The sequence below is a fragment of the Talaromyces rugulosus genome, chromosome III (assembly GCF_013368755.1).
Source record: "Talaromyces rugulosus chromosome III, complete sequence".
In the NCBI taxonomy this organism is placed as follows: Eukaryota; Fungi; Ascomycota; class Eurotiomycetes; order Eurotiales; family Trichocomaceae; genus Talaromyces; species Talaromyces rugulosus.
The window spans coordinates 2,231,602-2,255,905 of record NC_049563.1 but is presented as its reverse complement, the minus strand read 5'-3'; the positions used below and the strand labels follow the sequence as shown (position 1 = coordinate 2,255,905).

The following is a 24,304-nucleotide window of genomic DNA, read 5'->3' as shown; positions in this document are numbered from 1 at the left end:
GATTTGAAGGAAAAGGCGAATGCTGGCGTGGGATGAGGATGGATGGGGGAGAGGAATCCGGGGCATGCGCAGATGGAGGGTGCTAGAAGGCCGGACCGAGGCTAACGGATGAGGTCAGTCCAGATCCTCGCTCTATCTTATCTGCTTAGCGCCGGCCGCTCCTCGGTGGCCATCCCGTGATGGGCCGGCAGATAGATGTGGACAATTTCTGATTACTACCACTACTATCATTGCTTGATCTATTTTCCGCCATTCCCCTCCCCCGCCGGTATTTTGCTTGCTCTCTTCTCTAGTCGAACCGCTAGACCACAATCTTATCCCGATCTAGTCGCAGTAAGCAGCCGAGTACAATGGCGACAGCCCCGCCTGCTTCGATCTCCCCGCAGAGGAAGTCGTTCAATGTCGGCACGCGCAAATCAAAGCTTGCCCTTGTTCAGACAGATCTTGTCGTGGGTGCTTTGAAAAATGCATATCCTGGGTTTGATTTCAGCATCAAATCGAAGGACACGGCTGGCGATCGGGACAAATTGACTGCCTTGAAGGATCTCAGCACTAAAAACCTGTGGACTGAAGAGCTGGAGGAACTGCTTGCTGCAGGTCACCTAGATGTTATTGTCCATTCTCTCAAGGGTGTGTTGTCTTTTTAATAGTATATTTTGTTTGCACAAACAGAACTAACGTTTTCACTTTTCTCATCAGACGTACCCACATTGATCCCTTCTACATGTGCATTGGGCGGTGTCTTGACTCGCGAAGACCCCCGAGATGTCCTGGTTGTAAAGCCAGGCTTGCCCTACAAGTCGATTTCTGACCTTCCAGCTGGCTCGGTTGTTGGTACATCATCCATCCGCCGTACAGCTCAACTAGCCTTGAAATATCCGCACTTGAAAGTCGAAAGTGTCCGTGGTAATATCGATACACGTTTAGCAAAACTTGACGCCGAAGATGGCCCATACCAATGTATAATCTTAGCTGCTGCGGGTTTATTACGGGTTGGTCTTGGAGAAAGGATTACTCAATACCTCGACTCGAAAAATGGCGGCTTTTTATATGCAGTCGGCCAGGGGGCAATTGGTATTGAGATTCGTTCTGACGACGATACAGTCCTCGCAATGTTAAACCAAGTTGGTCACAAAGAGACACTACTGGAAATCCTGGCTGAGCGTAGCTTGCTGAGGGTCCTCGAAGGTGGTTGCAGTGCACCCCTTGGAGTTGAGTCCGAGTGGATTAAAGACTCCGATGGGAAGACGAAACTACGTATGCGATCCATCGTCGTTAGCGTTGACGGAACACGCTCCTCCCAGGTGGAACTTGACGGTGTGGTTGAGAGCCCTGCTGCTGCTGAGGCCTTTGGGCTGGAGGTGGCGAAAGAGCTGGTTGCCCAAGGGGCCGGGTCGATTCTTCAGGATATCAAGGAAAATAAAGCCACCTCGTGATTTTTAACGAGGTAAAAAAAGTTTTAAATGCTATTCACGGCCGGAAAAAAAAAAGCATTATATATCAACACATCCCCTCTTCAGTGGCTTGGGATCAACTAAAATAGAGGGACGGCTGTACGGATTTTTGAGTTCAATAACTCTTGTGTTATTGTATTTATTTCGCACCAAGAAGTTCCATGAGGCTTTCCAGGGCTATGTATTGCGAGAGCTTAGCCTGGTGTAGATATACATATGTATCTGACAGAAACGTCTCTTTGCAGCGAAGTCATTTGTAGCTGTCGTAGATTGCAAACAATCTCACTCTTATCGTTCTCCTTGGCCACTTGCGTAGGGCCATCCTCGGAGCTGATCTATCTGGACGTATTCTTTTCTCGGCCACTCGACATCAGTTCTGCATAGACAAGCAAATAGGCCGAGAGACAGGCTTTTTCGCGGATTTTAAAATTCATTGCATATTTCCACCTCAACCTCGGTTGAGTGTGTTCCCAGAGCCTCTTGGGTTGTCTTCTTTGTATTCATCCCAAGATCGTGCCTTCATTGTTTCTTGATCGGCTTTAATCAGGTCGTCTTCATCAATTTCTTGCACTTGCTCGTTATTCCCTCCCTGCACGATGCCCCCTCGCTTCCTTTCCTCTTCCAGATATTCGTCAATGGACATTGTGGGAAGGTTATGACCTGATCGGAAAACACCCCGTTGAAGCTCGGTCCGGCGGTCAGTCAGCGTAAATGGTTGCAAAGGCTTTCCCTGTTTGCTCAAGAGTGGGCCATTTTGACGGCCTAATAACTGAGCCAACGGAACGTCAAGCCGCTCAGTGTAGCCAGTGCTATCTGTCGCGTCTCGTCTCCTCGAGTCTTGTAGCAGTGTCAGGTCGGGAGGTGGTGGCGCATTTCGCATATGTGAGAGCATTTCTATTTCTTGTGATATCATATCGAGCGACTGAAAAGTCTGGTGGGTGTAGAGATTTATTTCGGCCAAATATAACTTTCGCACGACATCGTCGTCATTCTGAAGGCGGGATTGGTTTTGCGAGAAGTACTAGATCGCGACCTTAGTATACAAGGTTCTGCGATGCTCGTAGTCGCTGGAAAAGACCATACCTCTAATTTTTGCTTCAGTTCCTTTTCTTGTCTAAACCGGGCGACTTTCACCTCACGCCGGTTGGCAGCATCGTTTTTTGAGGCGAGGGAGAATGCAGAAGGGTTTTCCAAAAATTGTTCAAAGGTTTTCTTATCGCTTGAAGAGAGTAACTCGTATTCATCAATCCTCGTTAGGTATTTCTCGTATTCTGCGGTGGCGCGTCGCAGGAGCGCCTCTCGATCGGACGAAGACGCTCGTTGCAGGACCTCGGCCAGAAAATAATCTACCGTCAAATATCTTTTCCTTTGAGTTAGCAACCATTCACTTGAAAGCTGTGCGCAACTCTAACATACTGTAAATCGGCGCTCGAGATATCCTCCAGCCCTTCATTGGAGCTAAACAGCGACACCTGGCCGATCAGCTTCTGGCATTCTTCTAGCTTCGCGATTGTCGCCGCCACCGCATCACGGTAGGCGTCGCCTGTCGGCTCAGCGCTGTGCTCGAGGGACGTCTTGTTGGTCTTGGCAGCGTCGAACAGAGCTCGAAGGCTCTGGGGCTGGTCCGTCATGATGGTGGTTTCGTTATATCAAATAAAATAATCAAACTTGATGGGTGTAAATTAGCTCATCTTGCTTGCCCGTGGAGGGGTTCGCGTTCCAGATGTCTCCACTGTCGTAGTAGGCGCGACTGGCCCCGCTGCTTTATACATCGATCTAATCACGGCGTATGTTTGTGAAGTATGTCGACGTGTATCTTTTGATACTTTAGTGCTGAGGTTTAAAGATATTTTTCTGTTGCCTATTTCTTTAGTAGTTGCTGCAAACCAGATGTACGTTGGGCATAGTTCAAGTTGTTTCGTTATATATAATTGCATGTACCACGTCACCTAATGGATATCAACACTTTGACAAAAAAAAAAACAAAAAAACATTTGAACCATTGATGTCACTACATGTAGTTGATGCCAATACATACCAGTTACCTACAAGTAGTGTTCAATATTTCAATGTTTACCACAGAGATAACCTGCTCACTATTTAAAATGTTGACATTGAATATTGAAAACACCCGAAACAAACTGACCCTAAACAACAAATTTGGCAGCAATATAACTAACCATCGATTGATATGTATTCTCAACTTGTCCGTGACAGTACCAAGTGATATAAAACTGAAACTAGAATGAGGTTCTTTTACGGCCCAGGGCGTTCCAAATCGAGTCACCGCCTCGAGGTCTTTCAAGCAGCTGCCGGGCCGAGTGCAAACGGACGCCCACTTCGGCCTTGCTCAAATGTCGTTTGTCTTTTCACTTCTCTTCCCTTCTTTTTTACTGCTCTCAAACCCCGATCATTTCACCAAAAAAGGTGAATTGTTACCTGTTTCATTTCTTCAGGAAAGCCAAGTCCGGCCAAGCCCTAAGTGAAATCCCGCCGAAACCATGAGTGAATCGCAGGATTCCAAAAGCGCCGCTGCAATGAGCGACTCTGAAAGCGATGAAGACATAGCGGTGGTCTCTGAGCCACCCTCAGGACATCGAGCCCAAAATGCCTATTTCAAAACACTGTATACCCCCGTTTCCTGCAATATTTACCGGTAGAAGGAGCTAATGAATGAACAAACAGACTGTCCAAAGCTGCATCAAACCTAACAAAGGAAGAGCAAGCGACTCATGCAAACACACAACAATTCGAAAACTCAACCCGCCATCTCCTGACAACTCAGGAATTCGCTGCTACCATACACGATCCCCGAGAGTACCAGATTGAGCTGTATGAGAAGGCTAAGAAGGAAAATACGATAGCGGTGCTTGATACTGGTAAGAGCGGAAACTTGTATTTGAATTGGTAGTGGTCGCTGTGAATATCGACATTGATTTCATCTAGGATCCGGAAAGACCCTGATTGCGGTACTCCTCTTAAAACACATTATACAAAATGAGTTGATTGCTCGAGACAGAGGAGAAAGCTCACGAATTTCCTTCTTTTTGGTCAGTGATTTCCCCCCAAGAGGTGCTCTACGTGCTGACAGGATGCAGGTCAATAGCGTGACATTGGTCTTCCAGCAATCCGCCGTCTTGAGGAACAACATTGATCAGACCGTTACTCCTTTGATTGGATCCATGGGCTTAGACCTTTGGAGTAAAGAAATATGGGAGAAAACTATGAGCGAGAGCATGATAGTCGTGTGCACTGCCGATATCCTGGACCAATGTCTCTTGAATTCGTACATCCGGATGGAAAATATCAACTTGTTGATCTTTGACGAGGCACATCACACTAAGAAAGACCATGCATATGCAAGGTGAGTCTGTGATAATATATCTAGCACTGTTTGATTTTTGAGTCTAAACACTACGACTAGAATCGTCAAAGATAGTTATCTCAAAGCAGACCCAGCGTGCCGACCACGGATATTCGGAATGACAGCATCTCCCATTGACGCCAAAGGCGATGTCGTCAAGGCAGCTCAGTGGGTTTAAACTTGTTTCATGTAAGAAGAATTGCTGACAAAACCTGTAGGGACCTCGAATTGATGCTGGACAGTAAGATCTCGACCACCTCGAATATAACTCTTTTACGCCAGGTAGTAAATCGACCAGAGGAAGAGGCTTGGAAATACCCAATGCTCAACGCACCCTTCAAAACAAAGCTCTATGAAATGCTGGAGAAGGACTATGGAGACATTGAGTGTTTTGCCAAGATGTTCTCCTTCTCGCTCCAGGCTACTGCAGAACTCGGAGAGTGGTGTGCAGACCGTGTCTGGTCACATGCCCTAGGAGAGGCGACACTTCCAAAGTTCTACGGAAAGCTCAACTCAGCCTTTAAACGACTTGCCATTGAAGAAGCTTCTGAAATGACAGAGAATGAGAAGAAAAGAATCACAGAGCTTTCTGAACGAGTTGCTAAATATAAGTTGGCCAGTGGTGTCGGCATATTTGAACAGCTGAGTCCCAAAGTCAAGGTATTAGTCCAAAAACTGTCAAGCTTTTTTGAGGAAGCACCGGATACGAAGTGCATTGTTTTCACAAAACAAAGATATACAGCTAGACTTCTTGAAGCTGTATTCAAGGAACTGGATATTGCAAGCTTGATTCCTGGGGTTCTGATAGGCATTAGATCCGGCGATCATCTTGGAATGAATTCCACATATCACCAGCAATTCAAAACTATGGTGAGATTCAAGAAAGGAGATATAACCTGCCTGGTATTAAAAATCCTTTTCTTAAACTTGAATAATGGTCTCTCACTGGTTTAAAATTAGTTTGCGACTTCTGTCGCCGAAGAAGGTCTTGATATTCCAGATTGCAACCTCGTGGTCAGGTATGTTAGGACTCTGCCTTTTTTAATGGGTTATATTCCTGATATATGAACCTAGGTTTGATCTCTATGACACCCTCATTCAATATGTTCAAAGCAGAGGTCGAGCAAGACATGAAAATTCAACAGTACTATATACATCCTGAATACTAATCCAACAACGATACTGATATACCTTTTTAGTATGCACACATGGTAGAGATCGACAATATGGAGCACGAGTCTCGGCTGGAGGAAGTACATCAGGCGGAGGTACATAAGCTCTATATTTTATTTCACATTCGTGCTAATGAATGCGTAGATGGTGATGCGTCAATTTTGTGAAAGTCTTCCCGATGATAGAATTCTGGGCAACAACGCCAACGACTTGAATGATCTGTTGGATGACAATACCAAAAAAAGGCAATATTCGATACCAAAGACAGGCTCATGTCTCACATATCATTCAGCATTGACCGTCCTTGCCCGTTACGCAAGCTCTTTAGTATAGTTGTCATCTAGCCTTAATATTTTCGAGAGTCGCTAATCTATTGAGTAGCAATACGAGAACGAAGCATGTCCACGAGTCCACTACGTGTTATCTCCAGTTCAGAAAATGTATCAATGCGAGGTGATACTGCCAGAAACATCGCCAATCCGGGGTTTGGTAGGCAAGCCAGCATCACAAAAGTCACTCGCGAAAAAATCGGCTGCATTTGATACGTGTATCCTCCTTCGCGAACACCAGTTGCTAGACGATTATTTCATGTCTACCTACCATCGGAGATTGCCTGCAATGCGGAATGCCAAACTCGCCATCATGTCGAAGAAAACAAATCAATATCCCATGATGACAAAACCGATGTTTTGGAAACGGGGCCATGGTGCTGAGTTGGACAGTTTGTACCTCACCGTAATTTCTCTCAGCCCGGCACGAAAACTACAGAAAGCTTACAGAAGTGTACTTCTGTTAACTCGAGAGCCACTTCCCCAGTTTCCAGAGTTTCCCATATATCTCGAGGACGACGTTGAAACTACAATCAGATCAACTCCATTGACAAAGGTATTTACGGTGACACCTAGTGAGCTCAATCTCATGACTGTATTTACGCTAAGGATGTTCCGAGACTTGTACAACAAGACGTATGAGCAGGATACCGTAACGGTACCGTATTGGCTGCTACCAGCATCTACGGCCTCTGAATCGTTTAATGACATCCTTGAGCCATTTGATGCAATTGACTGGGACAGTTTACGTTTCGTCAATGACCACGATGAGATACCTCGGACCTTCTTTAGTTCAGAGGACATGGCTGGTCGGTTTGTCTACGATCGATGGAATGGAAAGTATCGCTATTTCTTGACGGGGGTAAACAAAAAGCTCAGTCCTTCAGACCCAGTCCCTCCTTTTCTACCTCGTCGTCGACACATGGAAAACATTATGAGCTACGGCCTGAGCTTGTTCAAAAACGCCAGGACAAATTTCTTGAATACATGTGATTGGCAACAAAGTGTTTTCGATGCAGAACTGATATCACTTCGCAGGAATCTGCTTGACGAAATGACTGAAGCTGAGAAAAAGGTCGAAGATAAATCCGTGGTCTGTTTAGAATATACGGTCATTTCAGCGGTAAGTTTTTTTCTCTCCTACCATCTCCCACCCTTCATGTATGTGATACTGACCGAGTCCGAGATTCCTGCCTCTGTTGCTACAACTTGCTTTGCGTTCCCTGCTATCCTCACCAGGCTGGAATCATACCTCATTGCCGGCGAATGCTGCGATAGCCTAGGCTTAAAGGTTGATTTAGGGTACGCTCTCGAGGCTGTGACAAAGGACTCAGACAACACCGATGAACACCGTTTGGAGCAGATACAAATCCAAAGAGGCATGGGGAAAAACTACGAGCGCCTTGAATTTCTCGGAGACTGCTTCTTGAAAATGGCAACCTCTATATCTTTATTTGCGCAGAATCCCTTCGACCAGGAATTTGATTTCCATGTCAATCGAATGGTTCTTATTTGCAACAGGAACCTTTTCAATACGGCTAAAGAGCGAAAAATCTACGAGTTCATCCGCAGCAAAGGCTTCTCTAGGTAAGGGTTAAAAGTTATGTCCGAGTGTTTGACATGCTAATGATAATATAGGAGGAACTGGTATCCTGAAGAAATGAAATTGCTCAAAGGAAAGGCAAATGAAAGCAAGACGTCGACAGCAAAGCAGCCACTGGGCGAGAAAACAATTGCAGACGTCTGCGAAGCATTAATTGGAGCATCCTTCCTCTCTGGTGGCCCTGAGCACCGCTTTGATATGGCTGTTAAGGCTGTGACTGCGTTGGTCAATAATAGCTTGAATAATAGCTGCCATGTAGCACACAGGTGGGCGGATTATTTCCCACTTTACTCCCTGCCATCTTATCAAACTCAAGATCCAGATGGGTTTGAAAAGGACTTGGCGCGAAAGGTGGATAGTAAGCTGGGATACAGCTTCAAGTATCCAAGGTTGCTTCGATCCGCATTTACTCATCCGTCATTCCCTTCAGCTTGGTCTAGAGTGCCTTGCTACCAACGGTTGGAGTTTTTGGGTGATTCGCTGCTGGATCTGGTCTGTGTTGAGGACTTGTATCAACGATTCCCTACCCGTGATCCACAATGGCTCACTGAGCATAAGGTACGGCCTTCCTAGATGAAGTTTTGTTTTACTTGTTAGTATGTCTCATGTGCCCTGTCTAACTAAACCTATCACTAGATGGCTATGGTGTCCAACAAGTTCTTGGGAACACTAGCTGTGCAGCTCGGACTACACACTCATCTACAGTATTTCAGCAATGCGCTTCAGTTCCAGATTAATAAATACGTCGAGGAGTATCAGCTGGCTTCCGAGAATCAGAAAGCCGCGGACTTCTGGCTGGACACCGAAGATCCCCCCAAAGTTAGTGCTTCAAAATTTGGCAGTAGCCATCGACGTTCTAACAAGAAAATTTAGTGCCTACCAGATATGTTGGAAGCATATCTTGGTGCCATGTTCGTGGATTCGGAGTTCGACTTCAGTGTTATCGAGTTATTTTACGGGAAGCATATCAAACCGTACTTCGAGGACATGAGTCTGTATGACACATTTGCAAACAAGCATCCCACTGTAAGTTTGCACCTTTAAAACTACACATTGACGCAACATGAAAAATCTAACCTATAGCAGACCTTTTTGAACACTACCTTGACAACCAATTTCGGCTGCGCGCAGTTTTCCCTGAAAGCGGGAGAAATCCCCGGTGCAGATGGAGCGCCTCCGGTCGTTCTAGCCGCCGTGCTGGTTCACGATGTGGTTTTGGCACAGGCAATGGCCTCTTCTGCTCGATATGCAAAACTGAAAGCAAGCCAGATCGGCCTAGAAAAATTGGAGGGGCTCATGCTGAATGAGTTTCGTGAACAGTACCATTGTGAATGTTCAAAGGGAACTTCAGTAGCGCAGGATGGTGTCGGCTCTGCGATTTGAAGGGCTTTGTCTTCAGCATTGAGATGTTCAATACTGGCATGTGATACGGATATAGCAAGTGAGAGACATTTATATTTCGGGGTGGTCAACTGGGATAGAGCTAGATGCGGATCACGCAAAGATTCATTTGGTATTAACATTTGAAAAAGAACATGAATTTCGGTTCAAAATCGAGTTATTTCAGTATTCTAGTCGAGACTCCGAATGTTGCATGTAGCCAGGTTGCCTGATGTCACAAGCAATCAATAGTAAGTAGATTATGGGCTAGCCGCTTTAGGAAAAGCATAGACAAACCCCTGAAGCCGACCATGGAAATAGTGCTACAAGCATCTAGAACGAAATTCAACAAAAAGGTAGTTTTCTATTTTCTCACAAGTATCCGAACTTAGCGTAGTTAAACATAAAAAATTCCTAATTTAAATTTGATTGTTAGGAATGAATTTGATAAGGCAACTGCAGTATAGAGAACTAGAACTCATTGACCTAAGGTGGCCGTGCGAGTCCCGTGACCGAGGAACACGTCTGCCGCGTCCCCCCCGGCCGCTGCTGCCAAACCGAGCTAAAGACAAATAATCAGGAGCGCTGTTCGCTATCACAGGAATTCTTCTTAGCACCCTGCCAGCTGTCACCCCCTTCTCATTAACACCGTCGCCCCTCTATCGACATCGTGCACCGCACCGGCCTCTTTTACCTTTTTTTCTTCCCTCGATAGGCAACTCAGGCATCTCGCTCGTCTTGCTGTTTCGCCCGTGGTTCGCGATAACTACTTTCACCAACGATCGACCCGCGCCCATTTCCTTCATGATTTCGATGCGCTGTTAGCCCACATACACCAACAAAAACGATGGAGGTTGCCACTCCAGGCGTCACTAATGGCCTGGCAGCGTCAGCTCAGGGGCCATCAGTCGATCCCAAAGTGGTCGTCCAGTATCTCACAGAAGTTCTCCAGGTGACACTGGGAGCTACGAAAGAAGATTTGGAAGGCCAAGGCAGCTTGCTTTCCAAAGCAAAGTACTCGGAAACCGTGCAGAGATGCACGCGATTCGCTTCGGAATCCCAGGTCGCACTCTACGTCCAACAAGATATTGTCGGCACTGAGGAACCAAATGGGACAGAGAATGAAAATGGTATGTCTTGTGTGATTGCTATCGTGTGCTATTGCTATCTAACCGGCTTAAAGGAGCAGAGGATAGGTTTACATACACTCTCGCTTCCGAAATTTCTTCGTTTTCTTCTACAACCGTCGCGTCGGTAGCCTTTGTCAAGCGACCCGGACCGATTGACCCTAACCAGCACATCGCCACTCAGATTCAGGTGACGAATTTCCCTGGTTTATCTTCGCTCGGTAATGCACAGGCTCAGCAGGGCGCGTCCATCTCTGCATTCGAAATCCTACACTCCTTAGTACATAATACCCTCGCTCCTTATTTCGAAGCATACACACGTGGCCAGGAAGCTGCCAACGGCATCAAACAACGACCGGAAACAGAAGCGAAAACTGGAGTTCCGGGTGCTAAGAAGCGCATTGCAGAATTGGACCTCGCGCTTTTACATCTTCAGCAGAATGTCGAAATCCCCACCCTGAATCTCCCACTCCACGAGATCGTCCAAGCCGCTTTGGACGACGCAGAGGCACGCGGCGTCAAGCCCTCAGTTGAATTAGTTCCAGCCGCTGCTCTGGAGAACAGTACGGTGCTCAACAGCATTCAGAATAATGTCAACGGCTGGATCAAGTCCATTCAAGCGATTACAAAAATGTCTCGTGACGCAGACAGCGGCTCTGCCAATCAAGAAATCAACTTTTGGTTATCTATGGAGACTGCCTTGGAGGGAATTGAAAAACAACTTCGAGGCGATGGAGTTCAGCTCACGATGGAAATTCTTCGACACGCCAAGCGGTACCAAGCTACCCTCAGTTTCGTCGCCGATACAGGACTTCGAGAAGCGATGGATACGGTTCAGAAATATAACCAACTGATGCGAGATTTCCCCCTCGATGAGCTCCTGTCGGCAACAACGCTTCAGAAAGTTCAAGAGTCTCTTGGCCTGATATTTAACCATCTGAACAGGAAACTCAAGATTTCTCCATACCCTATCAAGAGAGCGTTGGCACTTGTGGAGGCTATCTCTGGAGATTTGGACTCCCAGATTCATGCTTTGTTGCATGGTAGAACTATCATGCACCTCGACTACCGCGAATTTCGCTCGCTGATGAAAACCTGCAGTGCAATTTGGCGAACGTGGGATGAAAATGTGAAAGAATTCACCAACGTTGGGCGTGATGCTTCTCGCCGACGAAATGAGAAATTCATTCCAATCAAGATCGTTCCCCGACACACCAAGACTCAAGAACGGCTAAAGTATATTAATACGTTCCGCGTCAACCACGAGCAGCTGCAGAGAACCATTGTGAATGTTCTGGGCCCGAAATCTGCCGTCAACGCGAACGGCGTAGATGGAGCCGTTATCGTTGAAGAGATTGGCGATGTAGATGCTGTGGAAGAAGTCACCCAAGCATACGCCGCGCTCAAAGATGTCGATGTTCTTGATGTCTCCGAAGGGGGCACACAGCTCTGGATTCAGGCCGAGATCTCTTATAACGAGCGAACGTCACGCGTGGAGAACTCCATAATTGCTCGTTTACGAGACCGCCTTGCGACGGCTAAGAATGCCAATGAGATGTTCCGCGTCTTTTCGAAATTCAACGCCCTCCTTGTGCGCCCCAAAATCCGCGGCGCCATCGGTGAATACCAGACCACACTCATCGACAACGTTAAACACGACATATCAGCTCTTCATGAACGATTCAAGCAACAATATGGCCATTCAGAGGCGCATGCCATGGCCCAACTTCGCGATTTACCCCCTGTTTCTGGTGCTATTGTTTGGGCTCGCCAAATTGAACGACAACTCGATGGATATATGAGAAAGGTTGAGGATGTCCTTGGTGAAGACTGGCATTTACACTCCGAAGGACAAAAACTCCAGGCCGAAAGCAACCTTTTCCGGAAGAAATTGGACACTCGACCTGTATTCGAGTCTTGGCTCCACGACGTCCAGCGGAGACATATTACCATTTCGGGGCGGCTATTTAATATTATTCGCAACCGAGCAGCTGGAAACTCTTTAGAGTTGACGGTAAACTTTGATGCGCAGATAATTGCCCTTTTCAAGGAAGTACGGAACTTGATTTGGCTAAGCTTCCAAGTCCCTCATGCGGTCAGCAGCATATCAAAGGAAGCCAAACGTGTGTATCCATATGCTATCAGCCTCATGGAAACGGTTCGCACACTCCTTCAGACAACTCGTACCATCTCTTCGATGACCGAAGTTGCAATTCTTTTGAGTGGCTATCAAAACGATGCCCAAGCTATGATTGTCAAAGGTATTCCCTTACGATGGGAGTCTTTCGTCCACTCCTACGAACTTCATGTTAAGCAGTCAACCTTGGAAAACGGCGCATTGGATCCCTCAGTTGCTGGTAGGGGAGAGAGTAAGCATGTTCAGTTTGTTCGCGAATTTGCTGTTTCTGCTTCAGTCCTTCAATCAAAAACCTCGACCTTGTCTTCAATCAACGAAAACATCCAGAAGGCCATATTGGAACTCAAGACGTGTCCCTATGATTCGACAGTGTTCCGCCAGCGGCTAGATTCCATACAAATTTCCGTCGACAAGCTTAATCTCGAGAATTATGTCAACCTCGGCTATTGGGTGTCGAATCTAAATTTGAAAATCGAGTCCATATTACGCGAACGACTCCACCGAGCAATAAGGGTTTGGATTACTTCGTTTCAACAATCCAAAAATGAGCAATACTCTAAACGGGTGTCGTTCCAGGAAACCGGCGATCGAACAATCACTGATGCTCCCGAAGTTGATATTTACCGCATCGAATTCCCTCAACTTGTCCATGAAGTTTCTATGAGGAACCAGGTCTTGCATCTTGACCCACCGCTGCAGTACGCACGTGCCAGCTGGTTCTCACACCTTGGACAGTGGCTTGGCGTAATTTGCAATCTCGAGAAGATCAAGTCGTCTCGTTACCAGATCTCTTTCGACGTGGAGAAGACTCAGCTCTCTGATACTTCATTTGTCGGTCTTCCTCAACACTGTTCTGAAGAATTGGCAGAAGTCTACGGAGCTGTGGAAGCTCGTCTTCTCGAGCTTTCTGGCTATGTCGACAAATGGCTACAATTCCAGTCCCTCTGGGACTTGCAAGCCGACCAGGTTTACGACATTCTTGGTGATGATCTTTCACAATGGCTTCAACTTCTTCAAGAAATTCGCAAAAGCCGAGCGACCTTCGATACCTCAGAAGTTAGCCGATCTTTTGGTAACATTACCATCGACTACGAGCAAGTGCAAACTAGAGTCAACGCCAAGTATGATCAATGGCAGCACGAGATTCTCCAGAAATTTGGCTCTAAACTCGGCAGTCGCATGAGAGAAGTGCACTCCGAGATTGCTACCGCTCGTAGAGACTTGGAAGGTCAGACCTTGGAGGCTTCGTCTACTGCGCACGCTGTGTCCTTTATCACAATCGTTCAGCAATGCAAGCGGAAAGCTAGAGTCTGGGAGCCGCAGGTTGATCTTTTCCGACAAGGCCAAACAACCTTGGCACGCCAACGATATCAGTTCCCGACCGATTGGCTGCACGTAGAAAATGTTGATGGCGAATGGACAGCTTTGAATGAACTTCTTAGTAGAAAAGGAAAAATCGTTCAGGATCAGACTGAGGCTTTGCGAGCCAAGATTACAGCGGAAGATAAGGTCATCGGTGACAAGATCAAGGACATTATTGTCCAATGGAACGATGAGAAACCTGTTTCAGGCACTATTCCTCCAGAGGAAGCTTCCCAAACATTGAGTTCATTTCAATCTCGACTCGAAGGCCTTCAGTCAGAATTCGAGATGGTCTCCAAAGCTAAAGAAGCACTGGACCTTCCCTCCAGCACCGAGTCATCATTGCCTGCCATTTTGGAAGAAGTCCAAGACTTCATGTCTGTCTGGGCTGCATTGTCAACAATCTGGAAGAGTCTGAATGATCTTCGAGAGATGCTTTGGACTAGCATTCAGCCGAGAAAGCTTCGGCAATCTATTGATAACCTTATCAAAATGACCAAAGAAATGCCCAGTCGTATGCGCCAATACGCCGCATTTGAACACATTCAGAATGTTCTGCGCCAGCTTCTGAAGATCAACCCTCTGCTATCAGATTTGAAATCTGAAGCAATGAAAGAAAGGCATTGGCAGAAAATCTTCAAGGCTCTCAAGCCAGGGAAGCGGTTCTCGCAGGTCTCTCTAACTCTTGGAGATGTGTGGGACTTGCAGCCTGCTGCTAGCGAGACGGTTCTGCGCGACATCATTGCACAAGCCCAGGGAGAGATGGCTCTGGAGGAGTTCTTGAAAATGGTTCGCGAGACGTGGCAGAACTATTCCCTCGATCTTGTTAACTACCAAAACAAATGTCGTTTGATTCGAGGCTTTGATGACCTCTTCGCAAAATGTAGTGAAAACTTGAACTCGCTCCAGGCGATGAGACACTCGCCATATTTCAAAGAATTCGAGGAGGAAGCTACATCTTGGGAAGACAAACTCAATAGAGTTCACGTTCTATTCGATGTGTGGATTGACGTTCAACGTCAATGGGTGTATCTCGAAGGTGTTTTCACAGGTAACGCGGATATCAAGCACCTCCTCCCCTTGGAGTCGGCACGCTTCCAAAATATCAATTCCGAATTTTTTGCGGTGATGAAAAAAGTTTACAAATCGCCATTTATTCTTGATGTGCTTGCTATCACTGGTGTTCAGAAATCTTTAGAGAGATTGGCAGAGCTACTCAACAAGATCCAAAAAGCTCTCGGTGAATACCTTGAACGAGAGCGTGTTTCATTCCCTCGTTTCTATTTCGTCGGTGATGAAGACCTCCTTGAGATTATCGGAAATAGCAATGACACGCTTCGAGTCGCTAAGCACTTCAAGAAAATGTTTGCTGGATTGTCTGGTCTTCTTATGGACGATGATAACAACATTGTTGGCTTCATATCGAAAGAAGGAGAGGAGGTCCGATTGAAGCGTGAAGTGAACCTTATCAAGACGCCACGAATTAATGACTGGCTCACGGCTTTGGATACAAACATGAAAATGACACTTGCGGAGCTACTAGCAGAGGCTGTCGAGCAGTTCGAGACCATCTACATTACCACGGAGGTGGACCAGACAGCCTTTAGTGATTACCTTGCAAACTACCCTGCACAGATTGTCGTGCTTGCAAGTCAAGTCGTCTGGACAAATGCTGTTCACAAGTCTCTCGAGAATGGCGGTAGCGAGCTGCCCACTTTGTATGATGCTGAAGTACGCATTCTCGAGTTGCTGGCGGCGACTGTCTTGGGTGACCTAGACCCAATCGCCCGAAAGAAGTGCGAACACATGATTACCGAATTCGTCCACCAGCGTGATACCATCGCAAAACTAATACAGCTCAATGCGTCGACACCAACCCATTACATGTGGCTTCTGCAGATGCGCTACGTATACAAGAACGAAGGCGACTTCCTACAACGGCTGTATGTGCACATGGCCAATGCCAAATTAGACTACGGCTTTGAATACTTGGGTGTTCCTGAACGACTTGTTCGCACGCCTCTAACCGACCGTTGCTTCCTCACTTTGACACAGGCTCTCTGCCAAAAACTGGGAGGTTCGCCATACGGGCCTGCTGGTACAGGTAAAACTGAGTCGGTTAAAGCATTGGGTCTACAGCTTGGCCGTTTCACTTTGGTATTCTGCTGTGACGATACTTTCGACTTTCAAGCCATGGGCCGTATCTTCTTAGGTATCTGTCAAGTCGGTGCCTGGGGATGTTTCGACGAGTTCAATCGTTTGGAGGAACGCATTCTCTCTGCTGTCTCACAACAAATCCAGAACATTCAGATTGGTCTGCGAAAGGGCAGCGAAGACAATTCGACTCAAATCGAATTGGTTGGCCGCCGCCTTCGAGTCAACCAAAACACCGGAATCTTCATCACCATGAATCCTGGCTATGCCGGACGTTCGAACTTGCCTGACAATTTGAAAAAGCTGTTCCGAAGTGTAGCAATGTCGAAACCAGACAAGGAACTCATTGCAGAAGTCATGCTCTTCTCTCAAGGTTTCAAACAAGCGAAACCTCTTTCCAAGCAGACGGTCCCATTCTTCGACCACTGCGCAAGCAAGTTGACAAAGCAGGCTCACTATGACTTTGGACTTCGTGCCTTGAAGAGTGTTCTTGTTAGTTCCGGAGGTTTGAAACGTACTCGCTTAGCAAATTCAGATGGAAATCTCGGCCCAGACGAAATCGTTGAACCTCAAATCATCGTTCAAAGTCTGCGTGAAACTATTGCACCCAAGCTTATCCGGGAAGATGTGGAAACCATGCTCGACATTCAAATGGAAGATTTCCCCGGTGTTGAATATGTGCCTGCTAATTACGAGCAGCTCACGCAAGCTATCCGTGACATCGCCAACGAAAACCATTATGACGCCACTGATACTTGGATCACCAAGACGCTCCAACTCTACCAAATTCAAAGTATCCACCACGGTGTCATGATGGTTGGACGCTCCGGTGCCGGTAAATCAGCATCGTGGAAGGTTCTCTTACAAGCCCTGCAACGTGTCGAGGGTGTTGATGGCGTCTGCCATGTGATCGATTCTAAAGTTATGTCCAAGGAAGCCTTATACGGTAATCTCGATAGCACAACAAGAGAATGGACCGATGGGTTGTTCACTGGTATCTTGAGAAAGGTTGTAGACAACCTCCGTGGAGAAGACTCCAAACGCCACTGGATCGTGTTTGATGGTGATGTTGACCCCGAGTGGGTTGAAAATCTTAACAGTGTCCTCGACGATAACAAGCTATTGACTTTGCCCAACGGTGAGCGCCTCAACCTGCCATCAAACGTCCGCATCATGTTTGAAGTCGAAACTCTTAAGTATGCAACATTGGCTACAGTCAGTCGTTGTGGTATGGTGTGGTTCAGCGACGACACAGTAACGCCAGCCATGATGGTCACAAACTATATTGAGTCTTTGAGAACGAAGACATTTGACGACTTGGACGATGACACTGTACCTGCAGGCCAGGCATCGGCCAAGACCCAGGCTGTTCAGGAAATGGTGTCGGATCTTCTCAAGCAATTCACGCAGAGCGATGAGCTCATTTATAAAGCCCTTGAACAAGCTCGGGCATACAACCACATCATGGAATACACCGATATTCGTGCATTGAACAGCCTTTTCAGCTTGCTCAATAAAGCATGCCGCAACGTGCTCGAATACAATATCCAGCACATCGACTTTCCATTGGAGCCAGATCAAGTGGAGTCATACATTTCTAAGAAGCTGCTTCTTGCACTCGTTTGGTCGCTTACTGGTGACTGTCCATTGACCGATCGAAAACGTTTTGGAGAGTACCTTACCGCATTCTCTACCATCGATCCTCCTCCACTGAGCGAATCTTCAGCTCTCATTGACTATGATGTGTCTCTGCCTAAGGCAGACTGGATAACGTGGCAATCGCAAGTGCCGTCGGTCGAGATCAACACGCATTCCATCACCCAAACCGATGTCATTATCCCGACATTAGATACTGTCCGCCACGAAGATGTTCTTTACTCATGGCTGGCCGAGCACAAACCTCTCTTGCTATGTGGTCCTCCTGGATCCGGTAAGACTATGACGTTGTTCTCCGCACTTCGCAAACTGCCAAACATGGAAGTCGTTGGCCTCAACTTCTCCAGCGCTACCACCCCTGATCTTCTTATCAAGACATTTGAGCAGTATTGTGAATATCGCAAGACATTGAATGGTGTCATCATGTCTCCGAACCAAATTGGGCGTTGGCTTGTCATCTTCTGCGATGAAATCAACTTGCCGGCCCCAGATCGCTATGGCACTCAACGTGCAATCTCGTTCCTGAGACAGTTGGTAGAACAAAATGGATTCTGGCGCACGGCCGACAAGACATGGGTCACTCTCGATCGAATCCAATTTGTTGGAGCTTGTAACCCGCCTACTGATGCTGGACGTACCCCTATGGGCGAGCGTTTCTTGCGCCACGCGCCATTGATGATGGTCGACTACCCTGGCGAGCTTTCGTTGAACCAAATCTACGGAACCTTCAATTCTGCTATCCTCAAGATCGTTCCTACATTGCGTGGCTACTCAGATGCGTTGACGAAGGCAATGGTTCAGTTATACTTGGAATCACAATCAAGATTCACACCGAAAATCCAACCACATTACGTCTATTCCCCGCGTGAACTAACCAGATGGGTACGTGGTGTTTATGAGGCCATTAAACCTTTGGAGAGTCTTTCAGTCGAGGGTCTTGTCCGAATTTGGGCCCATGAAGCTCTTCGTCTCTTCCAAGATCGTCTTGTCGATGAAGACGAACGTAAATGGACGGATGATTCTGTGCGACGAATCGCCTTGGAGCATTTCCCAACGATTGATGAAGAACAAGCACTGAAGGGCCCGATCCTCTTCTCTAACTGGTTGTCAAAGAACTACGTGCCAGTAGAACAAGAACAACTGAGGGATTTCGTCAAGGCCCGACTGAAGACTTTCTGTGAAGAAGAAGTTGACGTTCCATTGGTCCTCTTCAATGATGTTTTGGAACACGCATTGCGTATTGATCGTGTTTTCAGACAACCGCAAGGACATCTTATTCTCATTGGTGTAAGTGGAAGTGGAAAGACGACGCTTTCTCGATTCGTTGCATGGATGAATGGGTTGAAGATTTTCCAAATTAAGGTTCATGGGAAGTACTCATCTGAAGATTTCGATGAGGATCTGCGAAATGTTTTGCGACGAGCTGGATGCAAGGGAGAAAAGATTTGCTTTATCATGGACGAATCGAACGTGCTTGACTCTGGATTCCTCGAGCGAATGAACACGCTGCTTGCAAACGCAGAAGTTCCAGGATTGTTTGAAGGAGACGAGTTCGCTTCTTTGATGACCGCTTGTAAAGAGGGCGCTCAACGACAAGGATTAATTCTTGATTCTCAAGAAGAACTTTACAGATGGTTCACACAACAAATTGTGAAGAATCTCCATGTTGTGTTTACAATGAACCCTCCGGAGGATGGCCTGTCATCCAGGGCTGCGACTAGTCCTGCCTTGTTCAATCGTTGCGTCCTCAACTGGTTCGGTGATTGGTCCGATCAGGCTCTGTTCCAAGTTGGTTCTGAGCTCACACAATCCGTGGACCTCGACAAGCCGAATTTCACTGCTCCCGATAGCATTCCAGTGGCGTATCGTGACCTCAATCTTCCCGCTTCTTACCGTGAAGCTATTGTCAACTCGATGGTTTACATCCATTACTCATTGCAGAAATTCAACCAACGCCTCCAGAAACAGCAAGGCAGAACGACATATTTGACTCCTCGCCATTATCTCGACTTTGTTGCGCAATACGTGAAACTCTTCAATGAAAAACGTGAAGACCTCGAAGAACAACAACGCCATTTGAATGTTGGTCTGGAGAAGCTTAGAGACACTGTGGACAAGGTCCGAGATCTTCGTGTTAGTCTTGCTGAGAAGAAAACACAGCTGGAAAAGAAGGACGCAGAAGCCAACGAGAAACTCCAACGAATGGTTGCAGACCAGCGAGAAGCCGAACAGAGGAAATCGGCTTCTCTCGAAATCCAGGCTGCTCTCGAGAAGCAGGAACAGGAAGTTGCCAAGCGAAAGGATGTCGTTTTGCATGACTTGGCAAGAGCAGAGCCTGCAGTCTTGGAAGCTCAAAAGAGTGTCAGCAACATTAAGCGTCAGCACCTTACCGAAGTTCGTTCTATGGGTAATCCTCCTGCAAGTGTGCGGTTGGCTCTGGAAGCCGTTTGTACATTGCTTGGCCACAAGGTGGACAGCTGGAAAACCATTCAAGGTCTTATTCGACGAGACGATTTTATTGCAAGCATTGTGAACTACGACAACGAAAGGCAAATGACTCGTAGCCACAGAGTGAAGATGAAGAATGAGTTCTTATCCAAGGACGACTTCACCTATGAGAGAGTGAATCACGCCAGTAAAGCATGTGGTCCTCTTGTTCAATGGGTTGAAGCGCAAGTGAATTACTCGGAAATTTTGGACCGTGTAGGCCCGCTCCGTGAAGAGGTCGACCAGCTTGAGGAACAGGCGCTTCAAACAAAAGCAGAAGCACAGGCCATCGAAAACACCATCCAGGGTCTGGAAAGCAGTATTGCTACTTACAAGACCGAATATGCCGCGCTCATCAGCGAAACGCAAGCCATCAAAACTGAGATGGGTCGTGTGCAATTCAAGGTTGATCGCAGTGTACGACTACTGGACAGCTTGGCTTCAGAACGAGAGCGTTGGGAAGAAGGAAGCAAGTCTTTCGAGACTCAAATCAGTACACTTGTTGGGGATGTCCTCATTGCCGCGGCTTTCCTTGCATACGCCGGTCTCTATGACCAACAGTTACGCAAAGCGATGATTGACGACTGGGTGAATCAACTCGCACAGTCAGGTATTACTTTCAAACCTCACAACCCGATCACAGAGTATCTCTCGAATGCGGATGAACGTTTGGCATGGCAAAGCAACTCTCTGCCGGTCGACGACTTGTGTACCGAAAACGCGATTGTTCTGAAACGGTTCAATCGTTATCCTCTCATTATCGACCCCTCAGGCCGCATTACAGAATTCCTTCAAAAGGAGAGCAAGGAGAGGAAGCTTACTGTGACTAGCTTCTTGGATGACTCCTTTGTCAAACAGTTGGAAAGTGCGTTGCGTTTTGGTAACCCTATTCTCATCCAAGATGCAGAGCACCTGGATCCTATTCTCAACCACGTCCTGAATAAGGAATACCAGAAGACTGGAGGCCGTGTTTTGATCCAGCTAGGCAAGCAAGAAATCGATTTCTCGCCTTCCTTCAAACTGTTCTTGTCTACAAGAGATCCCTCGGCCACCTTCCCGCCAGACATTTGCAGTAGGACGACATTTGTCAATTTCACAGTGACCCAGAGCAGTTTGCAGACCCAATCACTCAACGAGGTCCTGAAAGTGGAACGTCCTGATGTTGATGAACGTCGTACAAACCTCATCAAACTTCAAGGAGAGTTCAAGATTCACCTGCGTCAACTGGAGAAACGACTTCTCCAGGCCTTGAACGAATCACGCGGTAATATTTTGGACGATGATAATGTCATAGAGACACTGGAGACGCTTAAGAAGGAGGCAGCTGAGATTACGAAGAAGATGTCAGAGACGGAGGGAGTGATGAGTGAAGTCGATAGCATCACCCTCGAGTATAACATCATTGCTCGAGCATGCAGTGCCGTCTTTGCGGTTCTGGAACAGCTTCACCACATCAACCATTTCTATCAATTCTCGCTACAGTACTTTGTGGACATTTTCAATTCGGTTTTGCATGGAAACAAAAAGCTTGCACAGGAAAAGAATCATGCGGCACGAGTTGACATTATCATGAGGGATCTTTTCATCACAACTTATCAGCGCACGTCATTGGGTATGCTCCAGAAGGATCGCATCACACTGGCGATGCTCCTGGCCCAGGCTGCTCCATACTCAATGGACAAGAGCATTATCGATATCATCCTCGACGAAAGTATCGAGGGGGTTGATCTGTCTAGCGATACCGAAGCAAAAGATCAAGTGATAACAAGATTGTCCAATATGTCGCTGTTCAAGTCACACGTTGCTAATATCTCCGAAGAGGCTTGGAATGCCTTCTTTACTGAAGAATTGGCAGAGAACTTTGTGCCGCCCCTGTGGGAAGAAAGCGTTGAATCGATCAACCAGGAACTCCGATCCCTTCTTCTCGTCAAGCTTTGTCGTTTGGATCGGTTTGTTCCGGTTGCCGAACGTTTTGTGGCAGCTGTCTTCGGCCGTGAGCTATACGAAGGTAGCAGCGATCTCAAGCATGTAGTTGAACAAGTTACTGCCACGGCACCGGTGGCACTTAGCTCCAGTCCCGGATTTGACGCGAGTTACAAGGTCGATGGACTAGTCGAACGGATGCACGCCACTTGTGCCAATATTGCTATGGGGTCAAACGAAGGTGTCGAAAGTGCAGACAAGGCAATCAGCAACGCAGCTGCAGCAGGGACATGGGTTTTGGTGAAGAATGTTCACCTCGCCCCTGCTTGGTTGCAGAGTTTGGAAAAACGGTTGGATTCGTTGAAACCGCATAAGGAATTCCGACTCTTCCTATCCATGGAAACCAGCCCTAAAATCCCCGTCAACCTTCTTCGCGCGTCTCGGGTGCTCATGTTCGAACAGCCGGCCGGAGTCCGAGCAAACATGAAGGACTCGCTATCCTCGTTGTCACTACGTGCCAGCAAACCGCCGGTCGAGAAGGCTCGTGTGTACCTGCTACTTTCGTTCCTGCACGCTGTTATTCAAGAACGACTTCGCTACGCGACTAACTTGGGGTGGAAGGGCTTTTGGGAGTTTAATGATAGTGATGTAAGTTTGAGTTTTGCTTTCTTATTTTTTTATTCTTCACGTGCTAACCATTGATGCAGTATGAATGCTCCGCGTTTATCATTGATGCCTGGATCGATTCTGTGGCTCAGGGACGATCCAATGTTGCCCCCCAAAAGCTGCCATGGGACATGATTTGCACTCTTGTTACGGAGACTTATGGTGGTAAAATCGATGACAGCGGTGATTTCCAACAGCTGGAGTCGCTTGTCAGAAAGTTCCTGACCCCGGCTGCGTTCGAGGACGAACACAAGCTCGTTTCTGGGGTCGAGGATGACGACTGCCTGGCTCTACCTGGCACGACCAGCATGCGAGATTTCACTGAGTGGGTTAATCGTCTACCAGAGCGCGAGCCCCCAACATACTTGGGACTGCCAGCCAATGCAGAGAAGCTGCTCTTGGTCGGACACGGCAAAGCCATGATCTCGGACTTGTCACGTGTGACAACTCTCCTGGACGAAGGCGAACAGTTGATGGTGGAGTCATGATCATTTCTCCGCAAATACTCATTTTTTTTTGTTTGGTTATTATTTTTTCTAAGTGGTGTTCCGGATGGTACATTATTATTGTTCATAGCAGTGATACCCTGATTAGAATAATCATGGAGGGAGAAGGGGGCTGTTGATTGATTGATTGGTTGGTTTGGTCTATACCCTGGATACTCCGTGTATAGCATGCTGCACATACTTGTATTGGTCTCTTCCTTTTCTGTATTTTCTTTTTTTCCTTTTGATGTGTTTTCCTGTCTAGATTATAGTACTATGATTCTACCCTGTCGTTTCTTGACAAATTTACCAAATTTCACATAACACAAAGAATCCGAGTCTGTTGCAAGAGTGAGGGGTTTCTGAGGCAAGCTAGTTAGTATCTAGTAATAGTCGCAACCGATAAGGCAGGCAAGGCTAGCGCTGGGATATATTAATATATTGCCAGCTTTTGCACTTAGCAAGTTCTCAACAAAAATACCAGCCATGCGAAGGTGTCGAATTAATGACTCGAAATGCTTGATCGGGGCCTAGCGCATTTCCCACCATGTCGATTTGTGTGTGGCCCTCTGTCGGGGCCAATGGAGGAGGCCCGAAAGCGCGTTATCATGGATCCAGCAGGCTTGGCGGTGGGATGGCTGGTCCATCTGAGAGGGCCGAGAGCACGCGATAACGACAAAGAGCTTGGCATCAACGAAGATCGAACGCCCACGCGCCTCTCATTGGGCTCGCAGCTCGCAGGTCGAACGAAAATGACACCACCGCTGAGGGCCGGGTCTGTGATAGACAGATAAGGCGGCCTATACATAGGAAGGCAGCTCGTCTCGTCTCGTCTCGTCCTGCTGGCCTTTCATCCTTTGTCGCCGTCGGGGTATTATCTTCTCTGAGTGTGAATATAGAATTCGGTGGCTGGCTGTTTGGGAGTAAAAATAGCCGGTGGTTCTTGTCACGCTGTCAACAATCCATCAAGTTCTTTGTGGGCGGAGAGAGGTGACGTCGGCAAG

At 47.1% G+C, this 24,304-nt stretch overlaps 4 protein-coding genes across 4 annotated transcripts; 3 read left to right on the top strand and 1 right to left on the bottom strand.

Annotated features, from left to right (window-relative positions):
* Positions 1 to 350: 350 nt before the first annotated feature.
* Positions 351 to 1,436, top strand: TRUGW13939_05645 (uncharacterized protein; the record flags this gene model as incomplete). The annotated part of the gene is made up of 2 exons (XM_035488806.1): positions 351 to 630; positions 700 to 1,436. The coding sequence occupies 2 exons, from the start codon at positions 351 to 353 to the stop codon at positions 1,434 to 1,436; spliced, it is 1,017 nt and encodes a 338-aa protein (XP_035344699.1).
* Positions 1,437 to 1,902: 466 nt separating this feature from the next.
* On the bottom strand, positions 1,903 to 3,085 carry TRUGW13939_05644 (uncharacterized protein; the record flags this gene model as incomplete). The annotated part of the gene is made up of 3 exons (XM_035488805.1): positions 1,903 to 2,475; positions 2,538 to 2,814; positions 2,871 to 3,085. 3 exons carry the CDS (start codon positions 3,083 to 3,085, stop codon positions 1,903 to 1,905), a joined length of 1,065 nt encoding a protein of 354 aa, XP_035344698.1.
* Positions 3,086 to 3,955: 870 nt separating this feature from the next.
* Positions 3,956 to 9,306, top strand: TRUGW13939_05643 (uncharacterized protein; the record flags this gene model as incomplete). The annotated part of the gene is made up of 14 exons (XM_035488804.1): positions 3,956 to 4,080; positions 4,140 to 4,333; positions 4,401 to 4,818; positions 4,879 to 4,986; positions 5,037 to 5,688; positions 5,779 to 5,837; positions 5,893 to 5,962; positions 6,018 to 6,086; positions 6,136 to 6,318; positions 6,373 to 7,907; positions 7,959 to 8,481; positions 8,560 to 8,742; positions 8,797 to 8,949; positions 9,010 to 9,306. The coding sequence occupies 14 exons, from the start codon at positions 3,956 to 3,958 to the stop codon at positions 9,304 to 9,306; spliced, it is 4,569 nt and encodes a 1,522-aa protein (XP_035344697.1).
* Positions 9,307 to 10,150: 844 nt separating this feature from the next.
* On the top strand, positions 10,151 to 23,303 carry TRUGW13939_05642 (uncharacterized protein; the record flags this gene model as incomplete). The annotated part of the gene is made up of 3 exons (XM_035488803.1): positions 10,151 to 10,433; positions 10,487 to 22,797; positions 22,857 to 23,303. The coding sequence occupies 3 exons, from the start codon at positions 10,151 to 10,153 to the stop codon at positions 23,301 to 23,303; spliced, it is 13,041 nt and encodes a 4,346-aa protein (XP_035344696.1).
* Positions 23,304 to 24,304: the final 1,001 nt, after the last annotated feature.